Source organism: Lithobates pipiens, unplaced genomic scaffold (genome assembly GCF_037356315.1).
Source record: "Lithobates pipiens isolate NorthernLeopardFrog02 unplaced genomic scaffold, aLitPip1_a1.2 Scaffold_18, whole genome shotgun sequence".
NCBI classification, from domain to species: Eukaryota; Metazoa; Chordata; class Amphibia; order Anura; family Ranidae; genus Lithobates; species Lithobates pipiens.
This window is the reverse complement of record NW_027507758.1, coordinates 21,247,411-21,272,413: the sequence shown is the minus strand read 5'-3', so window position 1 is coordinate 21,272,413 and position 25,003 is coordinate 21,247,411. Positions and strand designations below refer to the sequence as shown.

Below are 25,003 nucleotides of genomic sequence, written 5' to 3'. Positions count from 1 at the left end.
AGCTGTTCTGGCTGACTAACCACCAGCTCGGATGATGGTGAGAAGTTTACTGAGGAGAAACAGGAAGTGAGATATTCAGACAAAGCAAAAAAACATTTAGAAGGGAAATCAAAGGAAAAGGTAAGTGAACCAACAATGCACTAGCTTAAAGGAACCTATGTAGAAAATAAAAAATTTACCTTTACAACCCCTTTAACTTTGCATTACCTATTCCATGTGATTCTGGCTGGGTGTTATCGCGTTGAGTTGTCAATATTTTCAGTTTATTGTTCTATTTCTCTTTTGTTTTACACACAGAGAGGCGGAGAGACGAGAGGCTGACGCTCTATTACCCAGACAGCCACGGGGTAAAGTCCCATCAGATCAGGAGGGCGACATGTGGAGACAAGTCCTTGAGAACGGCAGGTAAGGGGTAAGACAATGTAACAATCTACAGGAAGATCCACTTGTTACATTGTAGTCTGTGGCTTTCTTCTTATATATAAATCCATATTAAAGCGGAGGTCCACCCTAAAGTGGACCTTCCGCTCATCGGAACCCTCCCCCCCTCCGGCGCCACAATTGGCACCTTTCAGGGGGGAGGGGGGTGCAGATACCTGTACAGTACAGGTATTCTGCACCCACTTCCGGGATAGCTCTCTGCGGAAAGGGGCGTAGATTATGCCCCTTTCCGCAAGTGCCCGCCCCTTTCCGCAAGTGCCCCGCTGCCTGCTGGGAAACACACAGATCCCAGAGGCAGCGGGGACCATCCTTATTGCGCAGCGCGGCTCGCGCATGCGCAGTAGGGAGCCGGGAAATGAAGCCGAAAGGCTCCATTTCCTGATTCCCATACCCAAGATGGCGGCGGCAGCACCCGACAGATGATTTAGAGATCGGCTTCGGGTGCCGACATCGCGGGCGCACTGGGCGGGTAAGTGTCATTATTTTAAAAGTCAGCAGCTGCAGTATTTGTAGCTGCTGGCTTTAAAAAAAAAAAAAAACGCCGAGTCCCGGCGGACTCCCGCTTTAATATCCCCTAGAGATGTACATTGTACAGTTCATGGTTCTGGAAGAGGACGATTCTCCGTAAGGTTTATTGTCTCCCAGTCTACTCATTTCTGGAGAAGAGGAGGACGAACCACCAGTGGTGACCAAATATCACCAAAGCAATTCTCTATTTGTGGGCTAAAAATGACATAAAATGAATTTGGGTACATCATTGCATGACCGCACAAAAAAAAATGGGCTGATCATGAGTGGTGTAAATCTCCTGGAGTGGCTAAAGAAGAATTCCAGGTATGGATATTTTTCCAAAGTTACGCTGCATTTACACATTCACAGTTTTTGAAGCACTTTTGCATTAAAAAAAAAAAGTGCCAGAAAAGCTCAAAAAAATGCTTCCCTTTAACCACTTGGCATCCGTGCTATAGCTGAATGACGGCGTGGACCTGAATTTATGTGAGGCCGTCACGTGAAGGCCTTCCCTTTGCACACTTACCGTGCGCTCTGTGATCACTGAGTCACCGAGACTCGGGTGATCACAGATCCCAGTAAGGGGCCAGTCACGGCCCCTTATCACGTGATCAGCTGTCAGCCAATGACAGCTGATCACATGTGTAAACAAAAGCTGACATCGGTCCCCAAGAGGAAGGAGGCACATCTGCCACATCTGTGCCAATTAGTACCCCCTGCCATTGCCACCTGCCAGTGCCACCTGCCATTGCCACCTGCCAGTGCCCATCAGTGCCACCTATCAATGCCAATGAGTGATACCTATCAATGCCCACAAGTGCCACCTATCAATGCCCACCAGTGGTGCCAATCAGTGCCTCATCAGTGCCACCTAGCAGTTCTACCTGTCAATGTAACCTACCAGTGCCGATCAGTGCCCATTATTGCCACCCATCACTGCCACCCATCAGTGCCCATCACTGCCAGCTATCAGTGCCACCTATTAGTGACACTTTTCAGTGCCCATCAGTGCCACCCATCAGTGCCACCTTTCAGTGCCCACCAGTGCCGCCTTATCAGTGCCCATCAGTACAGCCTATCAGTACCCATCAGTGCGGCCTCATCAGCGTACATCAATGAAGGAAAAAATTACCTATTTGCAAAATTTTATAACAAAATATAAAAAAATGATTATTATTTTATTTTTTTTATTCGGTCTTTTAATTTTTTTTTAACAAAAATAAAAACCGTAGAGGTGATGAAATACCACCAAAAGAAAGCTCTATTTGTGGGAAAACAAATGATTTGAGTACAGTGTTGTATGACCGCACAATAGTCATTCAAACTGCATCAGCGCTGAAAGCTGAAAATTGGTCTGGACAGGAGGGGGGTTTAAGTGCTCAGTAAGCAAGTGGTTAAATTCTATGTACAGTGCATGCGGAAAGTATTCACAGCACTTCACTTTTTCCACATTTTATGTTACAACCTTATTCCAAAATGGAATAAATTCATTATTTTCCTCAAAATTCTGTGAACAATCCCTCGTAACGACAATGTGAAAGAAGTTTGTTTAAAATCTTTGCAAATTTATTTAAAATAAAAAAAAAAAAATGAAAAAAATCCCATGTACGTAATGGCCCGTACACACGGCCCGAATATTGTATGACAGATCATACGACCTTTTTCGCTTAATAGGCGCAAGTAGAAATTGAATAGGAAAATAAAGTCACGAAAATTCTCGTGTGAAAGGAAAAAAAAAATCGAAAGTGATGTCATATGTTGTAATGTATTTATATTGTATTTTCGGACGACAACTATACTGACTAAACGATAAAAAAACGTACGATCTGTAATCGTACACGGAAGTTTTTCGCGCATGTCCGATCGAACAATAATCGGATGAACTGTCGTGATCGGCTGTCAAAAGTAGTGTACACACAATCCGAAAATCGTACGATTGTTCCTCGGACAACAGTTTTCGTACGATATTCGGATCGTGTTTACGGGCCATTAGTATTCACAGCTTTTGCCATGACACTCAAAACTGAGCTCAGGTACATCCTGTTTCCACTGATCATCCTTGAGATGTTTCTACAAATTGATTGGAGCCCACCTGTGGTAAATTAAGTTTTTTGGATGAGTGCGTTCACACTGGGGCGCTGCGCTTGCAGGACGGTAAAAAAAAAAAGTCCTGCAAGCAGCATCTTTGCAGCGCTGTAGGAGCGTTTTATACACCACTCCTAAAGCGCCCCTTCCCATTGAAAAAAATGGGGCAGCACCGCTGCAGCATAGTATTGCGTGCATTTTTCTTACTCTTTTTTTTCAGCTGCTAGCGGGGGGTTAAAACCACCAATTAGCGCATCTAAAACTACGGTAAAGCGGCGCTAAAAATAACGCCGCTTTACCACCGACGCCCCAGTCTGAAAGTAGCATGTCAGAGCACAAACCAAGCCATGAAGTCCAAGGAATTGTCTGTAGACCTCCGAGACAGGATTATATGGAGGCGCAGAAAGAAGAATGTCAGGCAAAATGGTCGGCCCTCGCACATGTTCACTTCATCAATTCTGGCCCTGTTTGAAAAAAGTTTGGACACCCCTGTCCTAGGCACACATTTAACCCTTTGATCGCCCCTGATGTTAACCCCTTCCCTGCCAGTGTCATTAGTGCAGTGACAGTGCATATTTTTAGCACTGTAATAATGTCATTGGTCCTCAAAAAAGTGTCAAAAGTGTCAGTGTCCGATTGTTTGCTAGTGATATCGCAGTCCTGCTATAAGTCACTGATCTCCACTATTACTAGTGAAAAAAAAAAATAACTAAAGATATCCCATAGTTTGTAGACTCTATAACTTTTGCGCAAACCAATCAATATACGCTTATTGGGATTTTCTTCCAAAAATATGTAGCAGAATACATATTGGCCTAAATTGATGAAATTCGATTTATTTTATTTTTTATTGGATATGTTTTATAACAGAAAGTAAAAAATAAATAATATATATATATATATATATATATATATATATATATATATATATATATATATATATATATATATATATTGCTATTTTAATTGTCTGTCTTTTTTTTGTTTGTAGCGCAAAAAATAAAAACCGCAATAAAATACCACCAAAAGAAAACTCTATTTGTGGGGAAAAAAAGACTTCAATTTTATTTGGGTACAGGGTTGCATGACCGCACAATTGTTAGTTAGAGCAACAAAGTGCCGTATCGCAAAAACTGGCCTGGTCATGAAAGGGAGATAAACCTTCCAGAAGTTAATTGGTAAAGGAGGCTTAAAACCCCCTTTTTTTTTTGCTATTTGTGTCCCATTGGGACATTTCCCATCACTTCCTGTCCCAGAGCCAAAACAGGAAGTTGGACAGCAATCCCTCCAATGTGAGGGTGTTCCGTCAGATATGGCGACCCATCAGATTTTGTAACGGAAGTGACGTTCCGTCGCAGCCATCCTGCTACAACCGCACTCCTCCACAGTAAAGATACACCGAGAAGGGGGCAAGCGGACATCTTGTTACACCCACCGGAGTTTTGCATTTCACAGTTATTTTTAAACAGAGCTTATAAGATGAAATACAGTATATAGAAATCCGACGAACTGTTTAGATGTTGAATTTTTAATTTAATTGATTTCATTGATTTCATTGATTTCACAGGTTTGCTAATGTGACAGAACACCTCTGCTTTTATAATTCAACAGTCCGATGGATTTCCAAATACTTTCACCTTTTATAAGCTTAGTTTCCTGTTAAAAATAACTGTGGAATGCAAAACTCCAGTGGGTGTAACTGTAACAAGATGTCCGCTTGCCCCCTTCTCTGTGTATCGTTACTGTGGAGGAGTGCGGGGTGGAGCAAGATGGCGGGGACGGAACGTCGCTCTCGTTATCAATTCTGACGGGTCGCCTAATCTGACGGAACAAGGGAATCCTGGTGTGTCACCAGAACTAATGTCCCCATTGGAAGATTTCCCCTCTAATACTTTTCTGGGGACAACCCAAAATTTGGGATTTTCTTTTACTTTCACTTTCGATGATAATGATAAACAGGACAAATAGGGAGGGTGAATCTCCCTAACCGGAGCACAGACAGCAATAAAAACTCATGGGGGGGGGTCTAATCCCTCTCCACTCTATCCAAAACCCCCATAAAATGATTACTGTATGTCCAGCATAACTCTGCCTCCAGGTACAAGCTGAAGTCCATAGGAAGCAGTTTTGTGTTCAATTCTTTGCTGTAGATAGGCTAGTTTCTATTTGCGTTGTACTGCTGAAGAAAAGCTACATTTGTTTTAAGTTATATTTGTTGCCTTTTTGAGGACTTAGGACTTTCTGTTTTTTTAAAAAGGCTTTGCATGTGATCCAGGAATGCTTGGCATGATTGCTAACACCCACAAACGTCACAAGGGATAAAGTGGTGCTCATTCGGGTCACCCATTAAAGCGGAGGTCCACCCTAAAGTGGAGCTTCCGCTCATTGGATCCCTCCCCCCCTCCGGCGCCACAATTGGCACCTTTCAGGGGGGAGGGGGGTGCAGGTACCTGTACAGTACAGGTATCTGCACCCACTTCCGGTGTAGATTCTGCAGAAGGTACGCCCCTTTCTGCAGAATCGACGCACCTTTCCGAAGGTCCCCCGCTGCCTGCTGGCAAACACATGGATCCCAGAGACAGCGGGGACCATCCTTATTGCGCACCGCGACTCGCGCATGCGCAGTAGGGAACTGGGAAATGAAGCCGCAAGGCTCCACTTCCTGATTCCCATACCCAAGATGGCGGCGGCAGCACCCGAGAGACGATCGAGAGATCAGCTTCGGGTGACGACATCGCGGGCGCGCTGGGCGGGTAAGTGTCATTATTTTAAAAGTCAGCAGCTGCAGTATTTGTAGCTGCTGGCTTTTAAAAAAAAAAAAAAAACGGTGGACTCCCGCTTTAAGCAGGTAGACCAGCAAGCCAAATGAGCAACACATCATTCCTATACTTTACAATATGTTGTTCAGTATTCACCCCCTTTACAGTCTGTCAGCATTTAAGCCCTGATGGAGGGGGTGTTGAGACCCCTAAACGTGTTGGCTTTTTCTTGTGACTTCTTTTAATATACAATAAAGATTTATTGGTCCTAAAATCCATAAAACTTTTTACATTACATCTATTATGGATGTCCTTCTAAGCCGACCGATTCTCCTTTTTATAGTGCTTAAAGTGGTTGTAAACACTTACAAACCACTTTGACCTACAGGTAAGCCTAGATTAAGGCTTACCTGTAGGTCCAAGAAATATCTCCTAAACCTATACGGTTTAGGAGATATTTGCCCGAAGACAGGCACCACTGTCTACGGCGCATGCGCCTTAGACAGCGGCGCGCAGGCGCACTGAGCGCGGCATTTCCAACAATGGAGCTGCCGCGCGTGTCGGCTCCCGTGCGCATGCACGGGAGTGACGTCATCGCGGCTCCGCCGAATGACAGCGGCGGAGCTGCGAGACCCCACCGAAAAGATGGATGCGCCGGACTACAGGGGACAGCGGTGACATCGCTGGCTCCTGTGTCAGGTAAGTGACACATAATGGACTACTATGCGATGCATAGTAGTCCATTATGCTTTGCCTTTGCAGGGAATAAAAGAGGAAGTAAACCCATCAGGGTTTACTTCCTCTTTAATGTCAACTGCATTTGTGTTTATACAATTATAAGTGATGTAATTCTGTTCCTTTATAGGTCGGCCTTCAATGAGCACTGGCCGTACAGCGCTCTGGTTCCAGTTGGGATCAGTGGTGCCACACTTTGCTGGCTTTTATGTGGACGTCAAAGGAAGACTATAGACATGGGGGATGGATGGTGGGGACACAGAGAGAAACCCACCGAGAGGGGGGACACCAGAATCAGTCCATTCCAGGTGGAGGTATCCGAAGATGTTATAAAGGTAAAAAAAAAAATGGAACACCTAACAGAAAATGGCTTTATAAGACAGAAGGTCAGTGCAAAGTATTGTGATCCAAGAACTAGACAGGAATTATTGTTCTGGTTGCTATGTGAAAGCTCAGGTCTGATGTGATCAGTAGTTCGTGTCTCTGCCCCTCCCACAATGGTGAGATTTTCTGCAGTAATTTGTGTCTCTGCTCCTCCTACAATAATGAGATTTCCTAGGAGTAGTTTGTGTCTCTGCCCCTCCTATAGTCATGAAATTTCCCCTTAATAGTTTTTGTGTCTCTGCCCTCCCACAATGATGATATTTCCTGCAGTGGTTTGTGTATCTGCCCCTCCCACAATGGTGAGACTTCCTGCAGTGGTTTGTGTCTCTGCCACTCCCACAGTCATGAAATTTCCCTTTAATAGTTTTTGCATCTCTGCCCCTCCCACAATGGTGAGATTTCCTGCAGTAGTTTCTGTTTGTGTCTCTGCCCCTCCCACAATGGTGATATTTCCTGCAATAGTTTGTGCCTCTGCCCACCCCACAATATGAAGATTTCCCTTCAGTAGTTTGTGCCTCTGCCCACCCCACAATATGAAGATTTCCCTTCAGTAGTTTGTGTCTCTGCCCCTCCCACAATGGTGAGATTTCCTGCAGTAATTTGTGTCTCTGCCCCTCCCACAATGGTGAGATTTCCTGCAATAGTTTGTGCCTCTGCCCACCCCACAATATGAAGATTTCCCTTCAGTAGTTTGTGCCTCTGCCCACCCCACAATATGAAGATTTCCCTTCAGTAGTTTGTGTCTCTGCCCCTCCCACAATGGTGAGATTTCCTGCAGTAATTTGTGTCTCTGCCCCTCCCACAATATGAAGATTTCCCTTCAGTAGTTTGTGTCTCTGCCCCTCCCACAATGGTGAGATTTCCTGCAGTAATTTGTGTCTCTGCTCCTCCCACAATGATGAGATTTCCTAGCAGTAGTTTGTGTCTCTGCCCCTCCCACAATGGTGAGATTTCCTGCAGTAGTTGGCGTCTCTGCTCCTCCTACAATTACTTTATTTTCTGCAGTAGTGTCCCAGTATTAAATTGTCTCTCAAGATTAAAATTCCCAATTATTATTTATTCTCCATTATGGAGTGGGTATGGGTGTGGGGGGGGGATGGGGGGCTAGGTAACACCTCTGCTCTGTCTAGTTACAGATTGGTTCCCTATGTGGGGCACAGAAAATCAGTTAAGGGACTTCTTTCTCCATCTGTGTACCGGTTGTGTATTGAATGCGGACTGAGCTGTTCTGGGTATAATATGTCTCTGGGAACTAATAGAAAAGCCTGTCTGCTTCTGAGGGATGGGCACTGCCTACACACTCACATCTAGCTGGGTTGCTTTTAGGCTGCTGGGTGGACTTGTCCTTTAAATCAAATTTATTTCTCCACCTCTTGGTGGGTTCAGGTTGCCCAGCAATTTCCTTGGCCTTTTATTGGTGCTCCTTCCTGAATTGAATCAATCCCCTTGGTTGGTGATCAAATATTTACTTTGGTCTCGGGGCATCTGGTTGAAGTGGCAAGGTTTCTGGAAGAGAACCCATGTTTGGGGAACTTACCATGGAGCGAGGATGGTAGAATGGGCTGGACTTTCTGAGTTCTGGGTTACTTGCACTAATGGAACTGTACTGGATGACTAAGAAGTATGTGAAGAAGTGGCTGTAGGGCTGTTAATCCCTTGATACTTATTCAAGGTAGGGGGCCTCAGGGCTGGAGTTCGTATGACACAACATGGCAGAGTTTCTCCTAAGGACAGGTATGTGCATACCCCATCTCAAGAAGAAGCTGGACGGAGTGTCTGGCAAGTTTGCCAGAAACCGGCAGCTAATCCAATTTGTTAACATCCAGGTTAAGCTTGCATATCGTTTCGTTCCGAATCGAAATTCGGACGAATTTTCATTATTCAGACATTCGGATGCATCCGAATTACCGAATTACAATGCTAACGAATTCAAACGAAATTCGAATCAAATTTGAAAAATTACATTTTGTGACCCGAATTTGGGGCCACATATCTTGGGGCCACTTGCAGTTAAAAACCCCACAATTTGGTATGCAAACACAGTAGAACTAGTACTACAAACTCTCCAAATTTGGGGTTTCTAGCTCCAAGTGACTCCGAGTTACGGGGCCCCAAAGTTGGGTCGCAAAATGTCAAGCACTTTTCTGCAGCAGAGAATGACATTTTGTGACTCGAATTTGGGGCCACGTATCTCGGGGTGACTTATAGCTAGAAATCCCAAATTTGGTATACAAACACAATAGAACTAGCAATACAACATCTCCAAATTTGGGGTTTCTAGCACCAAGTGACCCCGAGATACATGGCCCTAAAGTTGGGTCGCAAAATATTTTAGAATCTGGTTGAAATAGTTTCCAATGCAGTTGAAATAATTTCGAATCATGTTGAAATCATTTCGAATCTGGTAGAAATATTTTCGAATTTGGTTGAAATATTTTCGAATGCGTCCGATTTTTTGAATTCAGTAGAAAAATAAACTAAATCCAAAAACGAATTTAACTAATTTAACTAATATAACTAAATGAAATGAATTAATTAACGAATTAAAACGAAACGAAACTAAACGAATTTTTTCCTTTTGCACATGTCTAGTTAAGCTATCAGGCAGTGAGTTGGGCTCATCTGGTGTTCCGATTTGGACACTACCCCTTCAGGCAGCTCTTGGGCTCAGCTGGGCTGGTTTTGGATGTCCCAACAGTAGATGACTACCTGTATCCTTCAATGAATGGGAAAAAAATTGGAGTTTGGTGCTCACCATAAAATCCTTATTTTAACATGGACATCTGGACAGCAAACTACTGTGCTGTTGGAAAATGTCCTATTAAAGGTTGTTAGTGTGGGATTACATTTTAGGATTGTCTTCATCTTGATTCATGGATCTAAAGCCCCAATGGCATCACGCCAGAAAACTACTACACAAGATTACAAAGTATGATACAGATTCAAGTATTATTCCTGGCACCACATCCCTAATATATTGGTTAGAACAAGAGTCTCCAATCTTTCCAAACAAAGGGCCAGTTTACTGTCCTTCAGACTTTTGGTGGGCTGGACTGTGGCCAGTGGAAGTACAAAATGCCCCAGTCATCAGTGGGAGTGAGCAATGCCCCAGACATGGTGGTAAGTGGGAGGAGGAATATAGCCCCATCTTTGGTGTCATTGGGAGGTATAGCACCCCATTATTTGTATCAGTGGGAGGAATAGGGCCCCATCGTTGGTGTCACTAGGAGAAATAGTGCCGTATCATTGGTGTCACTTGGAGGAATAATGCAGCCTCATTGGTATCAGTGGGAGGTACAGTGCCCCATCATTGCTCTTGGTGGAAGGAATAGTGCCCCATCATTGCTCTTTGTAAAATAAATAGTGCTCAATCAATACTGCTGGTGGAAGGAATAGTGCCTTGTATCAGCTGAGAAATAGTGCCCCATCATTGGTGTCAGTGGGAGGAATAGTATCTTGTATCAGTGGGGGGAATAGGGTCCCAAGGGCCAGATAAATGCAAGCAAAGGGCCACATCTGGCCTGCAGACCACAGTTTGGAGACCACAGGGTTAGAAAGATAGGAAAACGTATTCCATAGGTACAAGCTAAGCCTTTTCAGTGTCACTTTTAGGTGCAAAAAATCATAAATTCAGTATTATCTCTGTTTAAAAAAAATGAAATTAAAGCCACCCTTATGTGTCTGTGCGGCAAGAGATGGAGACCTTAAGATGCATCAGTAAGACTAATGCCACGTACACACGATCGAATTGTCGGGCGTACTTAGTCCGGCAAACAATCCGGTGGACTTTCTACCGAACGGACTTGGCCACACACGGACACACAGAAAGTCCGGCATTTGCTAGCGCGATGACGTACAGCACGTACGACGGGACTAGAAAAAGGAAGTTCAATAGCCAGTAGCCAATAGCTTCCTTTTCATAATTTGCTTCTGAGCATGCGTCATTCTTAGTCCGCCAGACTAGCATACTGACGAACGTATTGTCCGCTGAAACCCAAGTCCGGGGGAAAGATTGGACTGCAAAAATACTTTACGCTGAGAAAGTCCACTGAAGCCCACACATGATCGAATTGTCCGGTGAAATGCGTTTCGACAGACTAAGTACGCCGGGCAATTCGATCGTGTGTATGCGGCATTACTGAACCAAACTAGGGTCTCCTCTATCTCCTCCAACAGAAGTAGGGGGCTTACTGGCTCAATATCTACTATGTGGGCCTGTATGGGGCAAAGGCTGGATTGTAAAATTTGCCAAATAGATGACTGCAAGCAGTTACTCACTGGTGGGAACAGAATTATTTGCAGATACCAAAGGATGGCCTGCTTTCCTGTAGACTCTTGAGGTCCCCATTCCCTCATGACCGTTGGACCATAAAAGCTTGCACACATGACCAATGATGGTGCAGAGATCTGAGAGCTGAGTGCTGCCCGATTCTGCAGCTGTCTTTTATCAGTGTAGGGACTGAGGGACAGTTTGGTGTTTGGAGCAGGGACAGTCTGCAAATCACTAGCTACTAGGTCCACAAGGGTCCTTTTAAGGACTGGTATAGGTGTACAGTATATAGGGTTGTGCTGGTGTGGTGTCAGTGCTCTCTATCTCGGTGCTGGTGTCAGTGCTCTCTATCACCGTGCTGGTGTCAGTGCTCTCTATCACGGTGCTGGTGTTAGTGCTCTCTATCTCGGTGCTGGTGTCAGTGCTCTCTATCATGGTGCTGGTGTCAGTGCTCTCTATCTCGGTGCTGGTGTCAGTGCTCTGTATCTCGGTGCTGGTGTCAGTGCTCAGTCTCTATCGTGGTGCTGGTGTCAGTGTTCTATCTCAGTGCTGGTGTCAGTGAGGGAGATAGCAGTGGAGAAGCCAATCAGCAGGCAGTGCCAGCACCATGGCTGAGGATCAGCACTGGACTGGCACCTCCGGACCACCGCAGTGGAGCCCTGCATAGGTGCGGTTAAGGGCCGGGCAGAGGGAGGGGCTCAAGCACAGGTTGGCACACTGGGACACTGGCACAGGACTGCGCTGCCCTGACTGTGGCACTGATCATCTCCTGCACCCCCTTCATAGCCTGGCCTGACCTTGCCTCTCCTCCATGGCCTTCATGCGCTCCTGAATTGTCAAAATTTCACAGATAAAAAAAGAATGCTTGTGGTTGTTGATCCCAGATTCACTTAATACTTTTGTTATGTCAGTGTCCATGTGGTGGGACTATGTGTGCACAGCTAGTAAGTATTTTGTGGCTGAAAATATGACCTGGAGGTTTTTAAGGTTCGCCTGCCATTAAAGTCAATGGGGTCTGACACGAACTTTGCGGTTCGTGAACTTTTGGCCGCGTTCACGGTTCGCGTTCGCGAAACGTCCCGTCGGAAGTTCGTCCATCACTAGTCACTAGAAAGGATAACACATAAGAGCACCAAAAGATGGACTTATATGTAATGCCGCATACACACGAGAGGACTTACCAGCAGACGAGGTCTGAGAGAATTAGTCCGTCAGACAATCTGATCGTGTGCGGGCTAATCCGATCGTTTTTCATTTAAAAAAATCCAACGGACCTAGAAATAGAACATGTTTCAAATCTATCCGATGGACTCAATTCCTATCGGGAAAACCGACGCAAGGGAAGCTATTGGCTACTGGCTATTGAACTTCCTTTTTTAGTCCTGTTTTACGTCATCACGTTCAAAACAAACGGACTTTCGAACGGACTAAAGCCCCATACACACTATCAGATTTTCTGCAGATTTTTGTCTTCAGATTTACCAAAACCATATAATATGAGGTCAAACCTTAGGAGTTTTAATGTGTATGTAATCAGGCAGGCCCTAGTACTACATGGTTTTGGTAAATCTGAAGACAAAAATCAGCAGAAAATCTGATAGTGTGTATGGGGCTTTAGTCTGTTCATTGGGAAAGTCTGTCGGAACTCAGCCGAAAGTCCGTTGGGAACACCGTCGGACCTAGTCTACTGGAAAGTCTGGTCGTGTGTACGCGACATTACAATAACTAAATGTTAGAAACAGGGTGGAAAGGTTTCTTGACTGTTGAATGAAAACAACAGTACTCCAGTGATATAAAACACCCACAACGTTCCTGGTAGCCATAGACCATGTCATCCTTTCCATGGTTGCACATGACATAATGGAGCTCAGAATACCATTTTTACTCATGGCAAAAGTAAATCTTTTATGGAAAATAATAAAGTACGCAGATGATAAATAATAAAGTGTACAGATGGGCCAAGTCTAAGCTAAGAAATGCCAGTGACAGCATGCTCCACCATCAGGGCTGGACTGGGACAGAAATTTGGCCCTGGAATTCATCCAGACTGGCCCACTTACATTTTGAGTCTCCCATCAGCACTCCCTTACATCAGAGTGTCCCATCACCAGCCCCTTTACATCAGAGTGTCCCATCAGCAGCCCCCTTACATCAGAGTGTCCCATCAGCGCCCCCTTACATCAGAGTGTCCCATCAGCACCCCTTACATCAGAGTGTCCCATCAGCACCCCTTACATCAGAGTGTCCCATCAGCACCCCTTACATCAGAGTGTCCCATCAGCACCCCATTACATCAGAGTGCCCCATCAGCACCACCTTACATCAGAGTGCCCCATCAGCACCCCCTTACATCAGAGTGTCCTATCAGCAGCCCCCTTACATCAGAGTGGCCCACTGAGCCATTGGCCCACCGGGAAACTCCCGGTAGTCCCGATGGCCAGTACATGCCTGTCCACCATTTGCATTAATACTGTTCCCTGATTGCACTTCCATGCAGTTTTATATGTCTCCTATAGGACTGAATGTTCATTTCATCCATGTCAAGCCTCCAAACCTTCACGCTGGACAGAAAGCCATCCCTCTGCTGATGATTCATGGCTGGCCGGGTTCATTTTATGAATTCTATCGGATTATTCCACTTCTGACCGAGCCGGGGGGAAACACGGTCTGGATCCCAACTTTACATTTGAGGTCATCTGTCCCTCTATTCCTGGATATGGCTTCTCAGAGACACCGCATAAGAAGGGTGAGTTAATTCTCTGGGTAAAAATGAGATCTGTTATCAGGAATCATAGATTAAAGCAATTGACCAAGCCAGATCATATGTGTGCAGCTATCTAGAGCTTGTTCCTAAATAAAGTGGGCACTGATTGGGAATTTTACTTACACTGGAAGCATAATTGTATATGTTAAATTTCCCTGCACAGGATTTAATGCCATTGGTGCAGCACGAATCTTCTACAAGCTGATGCTGAGACTGGGATTTAATGAGTTCTATCTTCAAGGAGGAGACTGGGGAAGCCTCATCACCACCACCATGTCCCAGATGAAACCAGAGTAAGAGCACAATGCATTTGTAGCTACAATTGAAAAATAAGCCTTGTTTGGTTTGGGTCCTTTCTTGCAGTGACATGCAAAAATGCACATCTAATGCCCCCCATCCCACACTTCCCGTGAATCTTGATGATGGGAAGAGATGTTACCAAGGTGATGGCATGTCCCTAGGGTGAGGCAACCTTACCAGAGTCAGTGTCTCCATTCTACTAGAAACACTAGTGCTATCTCAACAAACTGGTGCCATGTTACAGAGAATTTCCTCACTCCCTCCGAATACAGTAAAAGCAGCCATACCTAACATGGATGTTGTTCAGGAGATGAGCCAATAAACTATGTTCTCTGTAAATAAAATGTTTCCCCAACATCTGTGTCAAGCATTGTAAAGCTGACCATAGATGTATCGAAATTGGGTTGGGTTGGCAGGAAACAGACAAATTTCAATCCATATATGGGTTGGCTGGTTGTACTGAAGTTGATCTATCAATCAACTTCAGTGCAAACAGCCTGTTGGGTTTTTTCGTAGAATCACTCGGATCATTGAATTCTGACAGCGGGGAAGCCTCCCGCTGTCAGAATACAAAAGCGCAGCAGGGGTTATTGACTCGTTAACACTGACCCAGAGGCCTGATGTGACCTCAAGGGTTAGGGAGAGCAGACATCCTTCCTTGTAGAGGGGGTTACCAGGCATAGTGGGTGTGATGCAAGAAGAACTGATGGGCACCAATCGAATGCGAACAAAAGATTTATTGTCTCTTAACAGAACTGTGGAAGAGAGGGTTAGGGCCAGGATACCCTTGAGTAGATGCAATGATAATTGGCAGACTCCAAGACTTCTATATGTAGACAGCTATACAGTGGGAGGGCCTCCAGCCAGATAACACTTCTGTATAGGTAGGATCGATGTCTCCTATGACAACTAATCTTGCAACAGTCACTAGAGGTAGTTGTACATAACTTTTGGTAACAGAGAACAGTCCTTTACTTATCTCACAGTAGGCCACTGTAGATCTTCACTCACTGAGCTCCCAGTCTCTCACTAGACTTCCAGATCCCAGTCGTCAATGGATCCCCTGAGCTCTTCCACAGCTATCCCGCTGTATGCTCCTCAAGCGTCACCCCCGCTATCCTGCTGGGTCCCTGGCTTGGCACTTGCTGTTTCTTTTCCACTTCTTCACCGTCCCCGGCTGGTGAGAAGATTGCTCAGTTACTTGCTTCAGCTTACTTACAGTAGTCTCCGGTAACAAGGTGGATGGTCCCTTAGTGGCGACAACTTCCCCTCTACCTCCGACCACAACTGGTTTACCCATCCGGCTGAACCTTCGCAACTCGGTAGGACTGCAATCCTGCAGTCCCAACCCTATGCTGCTTCTCCTGCTTCTGGATAAGCCTCAGGCAGCCTAGCAGCCAGCTGTCTCCGGGATAGGCCTCAGACTAAAAGAAACCCCTGAAAATTGGCTGAGACACCCCATTAATATATGAACTGACCTTGCTAAGCCCCTGTCAATCTAATGTCACCAGCCACAGTGCCACCTAGTGACAGAAGAAAAAAGGTGCAGCAATTCCAGAATTTAGGGAGGAATCAGTGGATCTTATATCAATCAGCCAGGACAATTACTACCTGGCAAACTAAATTTGTTAGCAACCCTGTCTAAACACCAGGGTGCTACACAACACAGACTGTTTTTTTCTTTTTCTTCTAGGCCAGTCAAAGGACTCCATCTGAATCTGGTTTTCACCAGTCAAGGTGGGTTAGGAATGCTCATTTCATTGCTTCTTGGCCGCTACCTGCCATGGTTAGTGGGCATGACGAGAGAAGATGCCAAGCGTGTCTATCCATACTTTGAGAAGAATGTGTACGCCTGGCTACGGGAATCAGGATACCTCCACATTCAGGCAACCAAGCCCGATACTGTAGGTGAGGAACCTTTCATTATCACGTATAAGTATAAACTAAAGAAGTAAAGAATAACTAATTTATCCCTTGAATAGGCCTATCACCACCTTGAAATTGCAGGTGGAAAGTGATTGGCCCAATATCAAAAAGACAACTGCAATTTATTCCTGGTGTAATGCTGCTTACACACGATCGGACATTCCGACAATAAAATCATGGTTTTATTTCTGAGGGATGTTGGCTCAAACTTGTCTTGCATACACACGGTCACACAAATGTTGTCGGAAATTCCAAACGTCAAGAACGCGGTGAGGTACAAAACATACGACAAGCCGAGAACAATGAAGTTCAATAGCCAGCGTGGCTCGTCTGCTTGATTCTGAGCATGCGTGGAATTTTGTGCGTCTGAATTGTCTACACACGCTTGGATTTTCCGACAACGGATTTTGTTGTTGGAAAATTGGAGATCCAGCTCTCAATTTTTTGTTCTCTGGAAATCTGACAGCAAATGTCAGATGGAGCCTACACATGGTCGGAATTCCCGACAACAAGCTCACATAGAACATTTGTTGATGGAAATTGCGACCGTGTGTACCATGGCATAAGAGTTGGATCCGACAGCAGCTTTTTCTATAGATAAGGAGAAACAATCTCTGATCAGTTGCAGAGATTGTAAATGTTTTAATCCAAGCATAATAGAACAAGCCCATATTTTACAGAGCCATTATTACCAAGTCGCAAAAAAATATTGTCTCTAAAATTATGGCTAAATCTGTGATTTTCACCAGTGGTTCTGGATGCACTGATGCCTAAAAGGGGCAAAAAGGAATGTTTTGCATGACTCTGCCTACTTGCCTATTAGCAGAGACTTTTCTCCTTTTTTGGGGTTTTGTACTGGAAGCGAGGACATGAAAAAAACATTTTTGGTTCCTTTTTCCTCTTTTGGTTTCTAAGATGCTGTTGTCAAACTTTTTTAATACCCAATGTCTAAAACACCTCAGGTGCAACAATAATCTCCACCCAAACAAATTAACACTAGGGGCTTTCAATGCCATTTGGGTGACAATTGCGTGTCTAGCAGCCCTCCAAAGGGCCACAAGGAACCCTCAAACTAGTTGTCTGTTGACTTCAATGCAGTTCAAATTGGAAAAAATTTAATCTGAACTCTAGAAATGCTGGTTGAATTATAATTTTGCCCGAATCTAAATCTCTGTATTACTTATTACTAGGCTATTAACACATACAATAAATTGGCTTATCTTCACAAATGGTGCCTGTAAACAGCGGTGTGCCCACTGTTGTGTCAGTTTCAAATTCATGCAGGCTCAGTTACACTACTCCTGGTTGCCATTATGGGTCATACAGGTCCTCACACTACTTCAGGTTGTTGTGATGATTCATACAGGTCCTTTTGCTACTCGTGGTTGACATGATGGTTCATACAGGTCTTAACACAACTCCTGGTTGAAATGATGGGTCATACAGGTGCTCACACTACTCCTGGTTGACATCAGGGCCATTTTTAAGGTAGGGCAAAAGGGGCAGCTGCCCTGGGCCCTGTCATTGTTATGGGGCCCAAAGCAGCTGCCTCATACATCCCAAATATCCCAGTTTAAATTCCCTTGTCCTTTGAAGTTTTAGTCCCGTGCTGTGTCCCAATATCTCAGTGTGCTGGTACTAATGCTGCCCAGCTCTGCCCTATTGTTGTGTACAGATGACTCACCTGCAGACCCCGTGTTTACATGTAAACAACAGACATTCATATGTAAATAGTGGTGGCATTCATAAGTAAATAGCTGTCGCTGGTGGCATTGATATGTAAATAAAGGCGGCATATGTATATCATGCACCCCTGCATTGAGGAGATGATGTGCTGTAACCTCTAGCAACCAATCAGTGAGCAGTAATATTGTACAGTAATCTCTAGCAACTAATTAACAAGAAGAAATCATTTGCTGTAACCTCTAGCAACTAATCAATGAGCTGAAATGTGTGCTGTAACCTCTAGCAACCAGTCAGTAAGCAGTAGTTATATGCTGTAACCGCTTGCAACCAATCACAATTGCTCCCTGATCTGATATAGTAAACTGCTTTTAAGTCTAGCTGCTATTTATTGTATGTCTCAGAGCAGGTGGAGAGTGAAATTGAATGGGGGGGGGGGGGGGGGGGGGCAAGACATTTTTTGCCCAGGGTCCAATCAATATTAAAGACAGCCCTGGTTGACATGATCAGTCATATAGGTCCTCACACTACTTCTCATAGAAATGTTGGGTCACGTGTCACACAACTCCTGGTTGACATGATGGGTCATACAAGTGTTCACACAACTCCTGGCTGACATGATGGGTCATTGAATGAAGCTTTGATGGTTGTAAATCCTGAAATTATCAATGTACACAGTGATTATTATTACACAGGATTTATATAGCAGCAGCAATTTGTGCAGTGCTTTACAGGTCCTCACAATATTCTGGTTGACATGATGGGTCATACAGGTCCTTACACAACTCCTGGTTTATGTGATGGGCCCTACAAGTCCTCACACTACTCCTGATTGATGTGCTGGGTCATATAAGACCTCACACTACTCCTGGTTGACATGATGGGTCGTACAATTTTAGTTACACTACTCCTTTTTGACATGACAGGCCATACAGGTCCTCACATTTTTTCCAATATTCTGTAAATGTTTTGCCTCTCTCCAGGCTCTGCTCTGAATGACTCGCCTGCTGGACTGGCTGCCTATATCCTGGAAAAGTTCTCCACCTGGACCAATCCAGACTATCGAGAACTGGAGGATGGCGGGTTGTACAGGTCCGAAACATCACATAAGTTTACATTATTAATGGAACAAAAATGATATTTCTAATTAAATAAGCTTCAGGAAAATCATTTGTAAATGTTTGTTTTATAGGAAATACTCTTTGGATGACCTTCTCACCAATGTGATGATATACTTGGTCTCAAGATCCATCACATCTTCCATGAGGTTTTACAAAGACAATTTTGCCCCTGACTTCCAGGTGAATCCAATCGTACGGTATGTATTTAACAAATGACCTAATAACTAAACGAATAACCAACCAATCAGAGAAATTATGAAACAAAACTATCAATTAATTAAGTTGGAATCATTGAGTGAAGCTTTGATGGTTGGACATCCTGAAATTTTCAATGTACACCAGGGGTGCCCAACCAGTGGCCCGGGGGCCACATGTGGCCCGCGGAGCACTCTGATGTGGCCCGCGACCTCCTGCTCTGGGATGGCGGGTTGGCAAGCCCAGATTGCTGGTTACCTACCCGCCATTCCATAGCATCAGTATTGTGAATGAAGCCTGCGGTAGAGAGAGCAAGCAGCTGCGGAGCAAAGCCGCATAATCCAATGCTTCCTGTATAGCACTGGCTCCTGTCATAGGTGGAGTGATACCAAATTCACTCTGCCTGGGACAGCAAGTTCATTACTAAAATCACAGTGTATATATGGACATATCTGTTCTTCAGTGGTTACTGGGATGGTTTTAAACTGATCCGCAGGTGTAGCGCAGTTCACCTGCGGCTTACCTGCACTGAGCCATAGACTTCTGGTTTTACCTGTGGGTTTGGTGAACTTTCAGAACGTGCACAACACCTGCAGGATATGATAGAATTCTATGGCAAAGTACAGCTAACCTGCAGGAAAGCCACAGGTGCACTGCGCTGCATCCACGGTGTGGGTAGATCGCAGACCATCAGTGTAAAAGTAGCCTTAGGCCCCTTTAACATGATCTGATCCAAATTGGACCCTCCATTCACCTCCTGTCCATTTACACCTGCCTATCTGCCTATTTCCAGTCCAATCTGCTAAAAAAACAGAAGTGGATCTGCCCCCTTCTATTTTATCAGATGAGAGGGCTCATAGAGTAGAGTGGGCTGTGTCTGTGTCCGCTTTGCATACGCAGATTGGACGCGGACCTGTCGTCTGCTCATTGTGGCCCGTGACTGGTTACTAAGTTACTTAAGTTGCCCTCGCTCTTCAAAAGGTTGGGCACCCCTGATGTACACAGTGATTATTATTACATAGGATTTATATAGCAGCAACAATTTGTGCAGTGCGTTACAATATAAAAAGAAACAGTACGGTTACAATACAAATCAAGTCAAGGTTGTTACTAGGATGGCTCTGCTCCTGAAAGCTTACAATCTAAAGAGGAGGGGCAAGCAATAAAACTTAATAACTGAGCGGAGTTAAGTTGAGGAAGAAAGTAAAAATTTCGATGTTAGGTCCTGTCCTGAAGAGATGAGTTGTCAGTGATCACCTAAAGGTCGACAGAATAGAAGGTTAACTGATTTGGGTCGGGAGCTCCAGAGGTTGGGAGAGGCTTTACAGACGTCCTGGAGGTGAGCATGGGAGAAGGTGATGAGGGAGCTGGAGAGCAGGAGGTTTTTCGGAGGAGTGAAGAGGATGGTTTTGGTTGGTATTTTAAGACAAAGTTGGCAATATAGTTTGGGGCAGAGCTGTGGATAGCTTTATAATGTATATGTTGTTAGTATTTTCATATTATTTGTTGGGCAAGCATGTGGAGGGAATGGCAGAGAGGAGTTTGTAAGTTGGATGAGTCTGGCAGCAGCAACGAAGAAGGATTTGCAATAGTCGAGATGAGAGATAACAAGGGAATAAAATAGTAACTTGGTGGTGCCATTGGTTAAAAAGGGGCATATTTTGGAATTGTTATAGTGGTGAAGGTGGCAATTTTTGGAAAGTGATTGGATGTGGGGTTGAAAGGACAGCCGAAAAAAATATATTTTGGTAAAGACCCAAGCAACCCATTAAAAGCCCCATTCAGTGTAGGATCCAAGTGCACAATACAGGGAGGGATTGTTGGGTAAAGGATCCAGAAACATACTCTGAAGAGATTTCTCTCAGAAGGTAACCTTTAGATATGTTTTTGAAAGATTGTATAACCAACCAGATAAAAGTTCTGTTAAGAGGTTAGGGTTAGATATCATCCCAGCTCTAGAATTTGATTTTCTATAACTAGGAACCTTGTTTTTTAGCCAAAACAATAGATAACAATTAGGTAATATAGTTCCCTTTAACCATAATTCTTAGACATGGTGACCTCTGATGGTCTCCATACTCTTTTTTTGTTCAATAGAAACACGTGTGGGGTGCAACATGCACCAAATACAAGGATAGAATAGCTGTTAACGGTATTACAGACTGAGAAAATGCTTCTTTGGTTACATTTATAAAAGTACATTTATAATAGCAGTACAGTGTGTTTGGGGGGGGGATTTCAGAGAATGAGGGCTATGGGCAGATGCACGGCATACACTGCAGGAGGCCGCCCAGAGGGAAGGGGCATGAGAGCGCCAGCCGGGGCCGGGGACCCCCATTTCACATGAGGGTCGATTGGTTATACCATACAGGTTCCTGATAGTTTTAGGACAAAGTAGCATCGGGTTGCATTTATTCTGTACAGCCATTGGAATCCCCCACCCACCTATCCCATATCTTAGCAAACTTGCCCAGTCATCCTCTATGCTTATACAGCAACTTTTTGTAGGGAAGGGTAGCGTTGACCGCTGCCTTCCATTTCCAGACAGTGGGGGGTGATGGGCTCATCCAAGTGCGGGCTATCAGCATCCTGGCTAGAAATAAGGTCTCTTGTAGGAGAATGGTTGGGATCCTAGCCTCCTCGGGTATTAGAAGAATTCCCAATAGACATTGGCGGGGGCAGAGTGTCAATGGGGAGCCCATTTGGTCATGGAGGAACTCAACAATCTGAATCCAGTAGTCCTGCAGTATGGGGCATGACCACATTAGGTGGTAAAATGTGGCTTGGGGATCACCGCATTTGGGGCATGTCGGGTTGTGGTTGGGTCTAAATTTGTACAGTCGTATGAGGGTTAGGTAGGATCTATGAAGCATATAGAGGTGTGTGAGTCTGTCCGATAATTTAGGGGAAACCATCTTGAGAGCCCTCAGCGCGATGTCCCAGTCCCCGTCCTCGAGAGCCCCAACATCCGCCTCCCATCTAGCCTTAAGTCGGTACGCACGCAGGGTGGCCCCCGGCGTGAGTAGGTTGTTGTAAAAGAAAGATATCATTTTCTTAGGGTCGTCGCCAAGGACCACGGTCACGAGCGGGAGCGTCTCAAGTCTGGGGACAAAGGCTCCGAACTGGGAGCCAAGGGCGTGTCGGAGTTGGAAGTAGCGGAAGAGCATTTGGTTAGGGAGGCCAAACTCGTCTTTAAGGGCTTGAAAAGGTCTGATAGTTCCGTTAGTGATGACCTGGGACAGAAAAAGAACACCCATGGTCATCCATTGGGAGCGGTCAGGGATAGTAAGCAATTCAGGGAGCGAGGGGTTATCCCAGAGGGGGGTGTGGGAATGAAACCTGGGGGCTCCAGTAATGGACATAGCCTGTTGCCAGACAAAGCAGTGGTGAGACAGCATATTGCTCTTCTGGATGGGAAGTCCTTGAGTGCCGCGCATAAGGAGATGGAACGGATGTGTGGTCTCCATACTCTTTCATGATGACCTCTTAAGGTGTCTAGACTCTTTTAAGATTATAGATTACATCACAATTGTTTGTTGCTGGAGATCGTATGGCTGGGCTGCATGCTTAAAATGTATCTAAAGCTTCTTTTTTTTTTTTTATAGTTTTGGATAGAGAAGGGAATGCCTAAAGGCAAATTAAATTCTCAGCTTAACCACTTAACCTCTGGAAGATTTACCCCCTTCATGAGCAGGCCATTTTTTTCAATACGGCAATGTGTTACTTTAACTGACAACTGAGCGGTCCTCCGAAATTGTACCCAAATAAAATGTATGTAAATTTTTCCCCCACAAATAGAGTTTTTTTTTTATGGTATTTGATCACCTCTGTGTTTCTTTATTTTTTGTACAATAAAGAAAAAAGACAGACAATTTTGAAAAAAACAAAACAATATTTTTTACTTTCTGCTATAACACATATCCAATAAAAAAAAAAAATCTAAAATCGAATTTCTTCATAAATTTAGGCCAATATATATTTTGCTACATGATTTAGGTAAAAAAAAAATCCCAATAAGCGTATATTAATTGGTGCACACAAACGTTATAGCATCGCCAAACTGAGATTTATTTATGGAATTTGTATTTATCTAATTTTTTTTATACTAGTAATGGCGGCGATCATAGACTTATAGCGGGACTGTGATATTGCGATGGACAATTGGACACTAACTGACACTTTTGACACTGGGCGGGAACCAGTGACACTAATACAGTGTTCAATGCTAAAAATATGCACTGTCACTGTACTAATGACACTGGCTGGGAAGGGGTTTAGCACTTGTTGGCGATTCTTCACAAAAAATAACAATTTTATATCTTTATTAGGGATGAGCCGAACACCCCCCCGGTTCGGTTCACACCAGAACTTTCGAACGGACCCCAAATTCGTACGAACGTTAGAACCCCATTGAAGTCTATGGGACTCGAACGTTCGAAATTAAAAGTGCTAATTTTAACGGCTAATATGCAAGATACTGTCCTAAAAAGGGTTTGGGGACCTGGCTCCTGCCCCAGGGGACATGGGTCAATGCCTAAAATGTTTTTAAAAATGGCCGTTTTGGCGGGAGCACTGATTTTAATGACGATTAAAGTGAAAAAAAAAAAGTGAAATATTCCTTTAAATATGGTGCCTGGGGGGTGTCTGTAGTATGCCTGTGAAGTGCCACGTGTTTCCCGTGTTTAGAACAGTCCCTGCACAAAATGACATTAACCCTTTCATGACTAAGCCTATTTTTGGAATTTGGTGTTTACAAGTTAAAATCCATATTTTTTGCTAGAAAATTACTTGGAACCCCCAAACATTATATATATTTTTTTAGCAGAGGCTCTAGAGAATAAAACGGCGATTGTTGCAATATTTTATGTCACACGGTATTTGCGCAGTGGTGTTTTAAACGCAACTTTTTGGGAAAAGGGACACTTTCATGAATAAAAAAAAAACAAAACAGTAAAATTAGCCCAATTTTTTTGCGTAATGTGAAAGATAATGTTACGCCGAGTAAATAGATACCAAACATGTCACACTTTATAATTGCGCGCACTTGTAGATTGACGACAAAGTACGGTACCTAAAAATCTCAATAGGCGACGCTTTAAATTTTTTTTACGGTTACCAGGTTAGTGTTACAGAGGAGGTCTACTGCTAAAATTATTGCTCTCGCTCTGACGATCGCGGCGATACCTCACATGTGTGATTTTAACACCGTTTACATACGCGGGCGCGACTTCCGTATGCGTTTTCTTTGCTTCGCGAGCTCGCGGGGACGGCGGGCGCTTTGAAAATTTTTTTTTTATTTTATTTATTTTAAAACGACTAAATTGTTTTAAAAAAAAAATAATAATTTGATCACTTTTATTGCTGTCAAAAGGAATGTAAACATCCCTTGTGACAGTAATAGGTGGTGACAGGTACTCTTTATGGAGGGATCGGGGGTCTAAAAGACCCCCCACCCCTCCTTTACACTTCAATGTATTCAGATCGCCGAAAACAGCGATTCTGAATACCGGATATTTTTTTAAAACCGGCGCCATTGGCAGCCGAGTAAACGGGAAGTGACGTCATGACGTCGCTTCCGTGTTTACGATGAGGAGACTGGAACGAAGCCGATTACGGCTTCGTTCCAGTTCCTCCGCAGCAGCCGGAGGCGTCGGACCACTGATCGGTGCTCCCGATCGAGCGGGAGCACCGGTAACAGCGGCGAGAGGCGGCGGGAGGGGGGGATGTCCCCTCCCGCTCCTCCGGCATAACAGCCGAGCGGCTTTTAGCCGCATCGGTTGTTATGGCTGGAAAGCCAATCGCCCGCTGTAAAAAACGGTTCCGGGATGAT

At 44.4% G+C, this 25,003-nt stretch overlaps 1 protein-coding gene across 1 annotated transcript in view; it reads left to right on the top strand.

The window, feature by feature from the left end:
* The first annotated feature begins 278 nt into the window (after positions 1–278).
* LOC143986662 (epoxide hydrolase 1-like) overlaps positions 279–25,003 on the top strand; it is a 31,431-nt gene continuing 6,706 nt past the window's right edge. The window contains 8 exon segments of the mRNA XM_077485067.1: positions 279–405; positions 6,661–6,865; positions 13,682–13,837; positions 13,840–13,930; positions 14,112–14,241; positions 15,942–16,156; positions 18,841–18,949; positions 19,050–19,175. Of these exon segments, the coding sequence (XP_077341193.1) occupies positions 377–405; positions 6,661–6,865; positions 13,682–13,837; positions 13,840–13,930; positions 14,112–14,241; positions 15,942–16,156; positions 18,841–18,949; positions 19,050–19,175 (1,061 nt within the window). The 5' untranslated portion in view covers positions 279–376.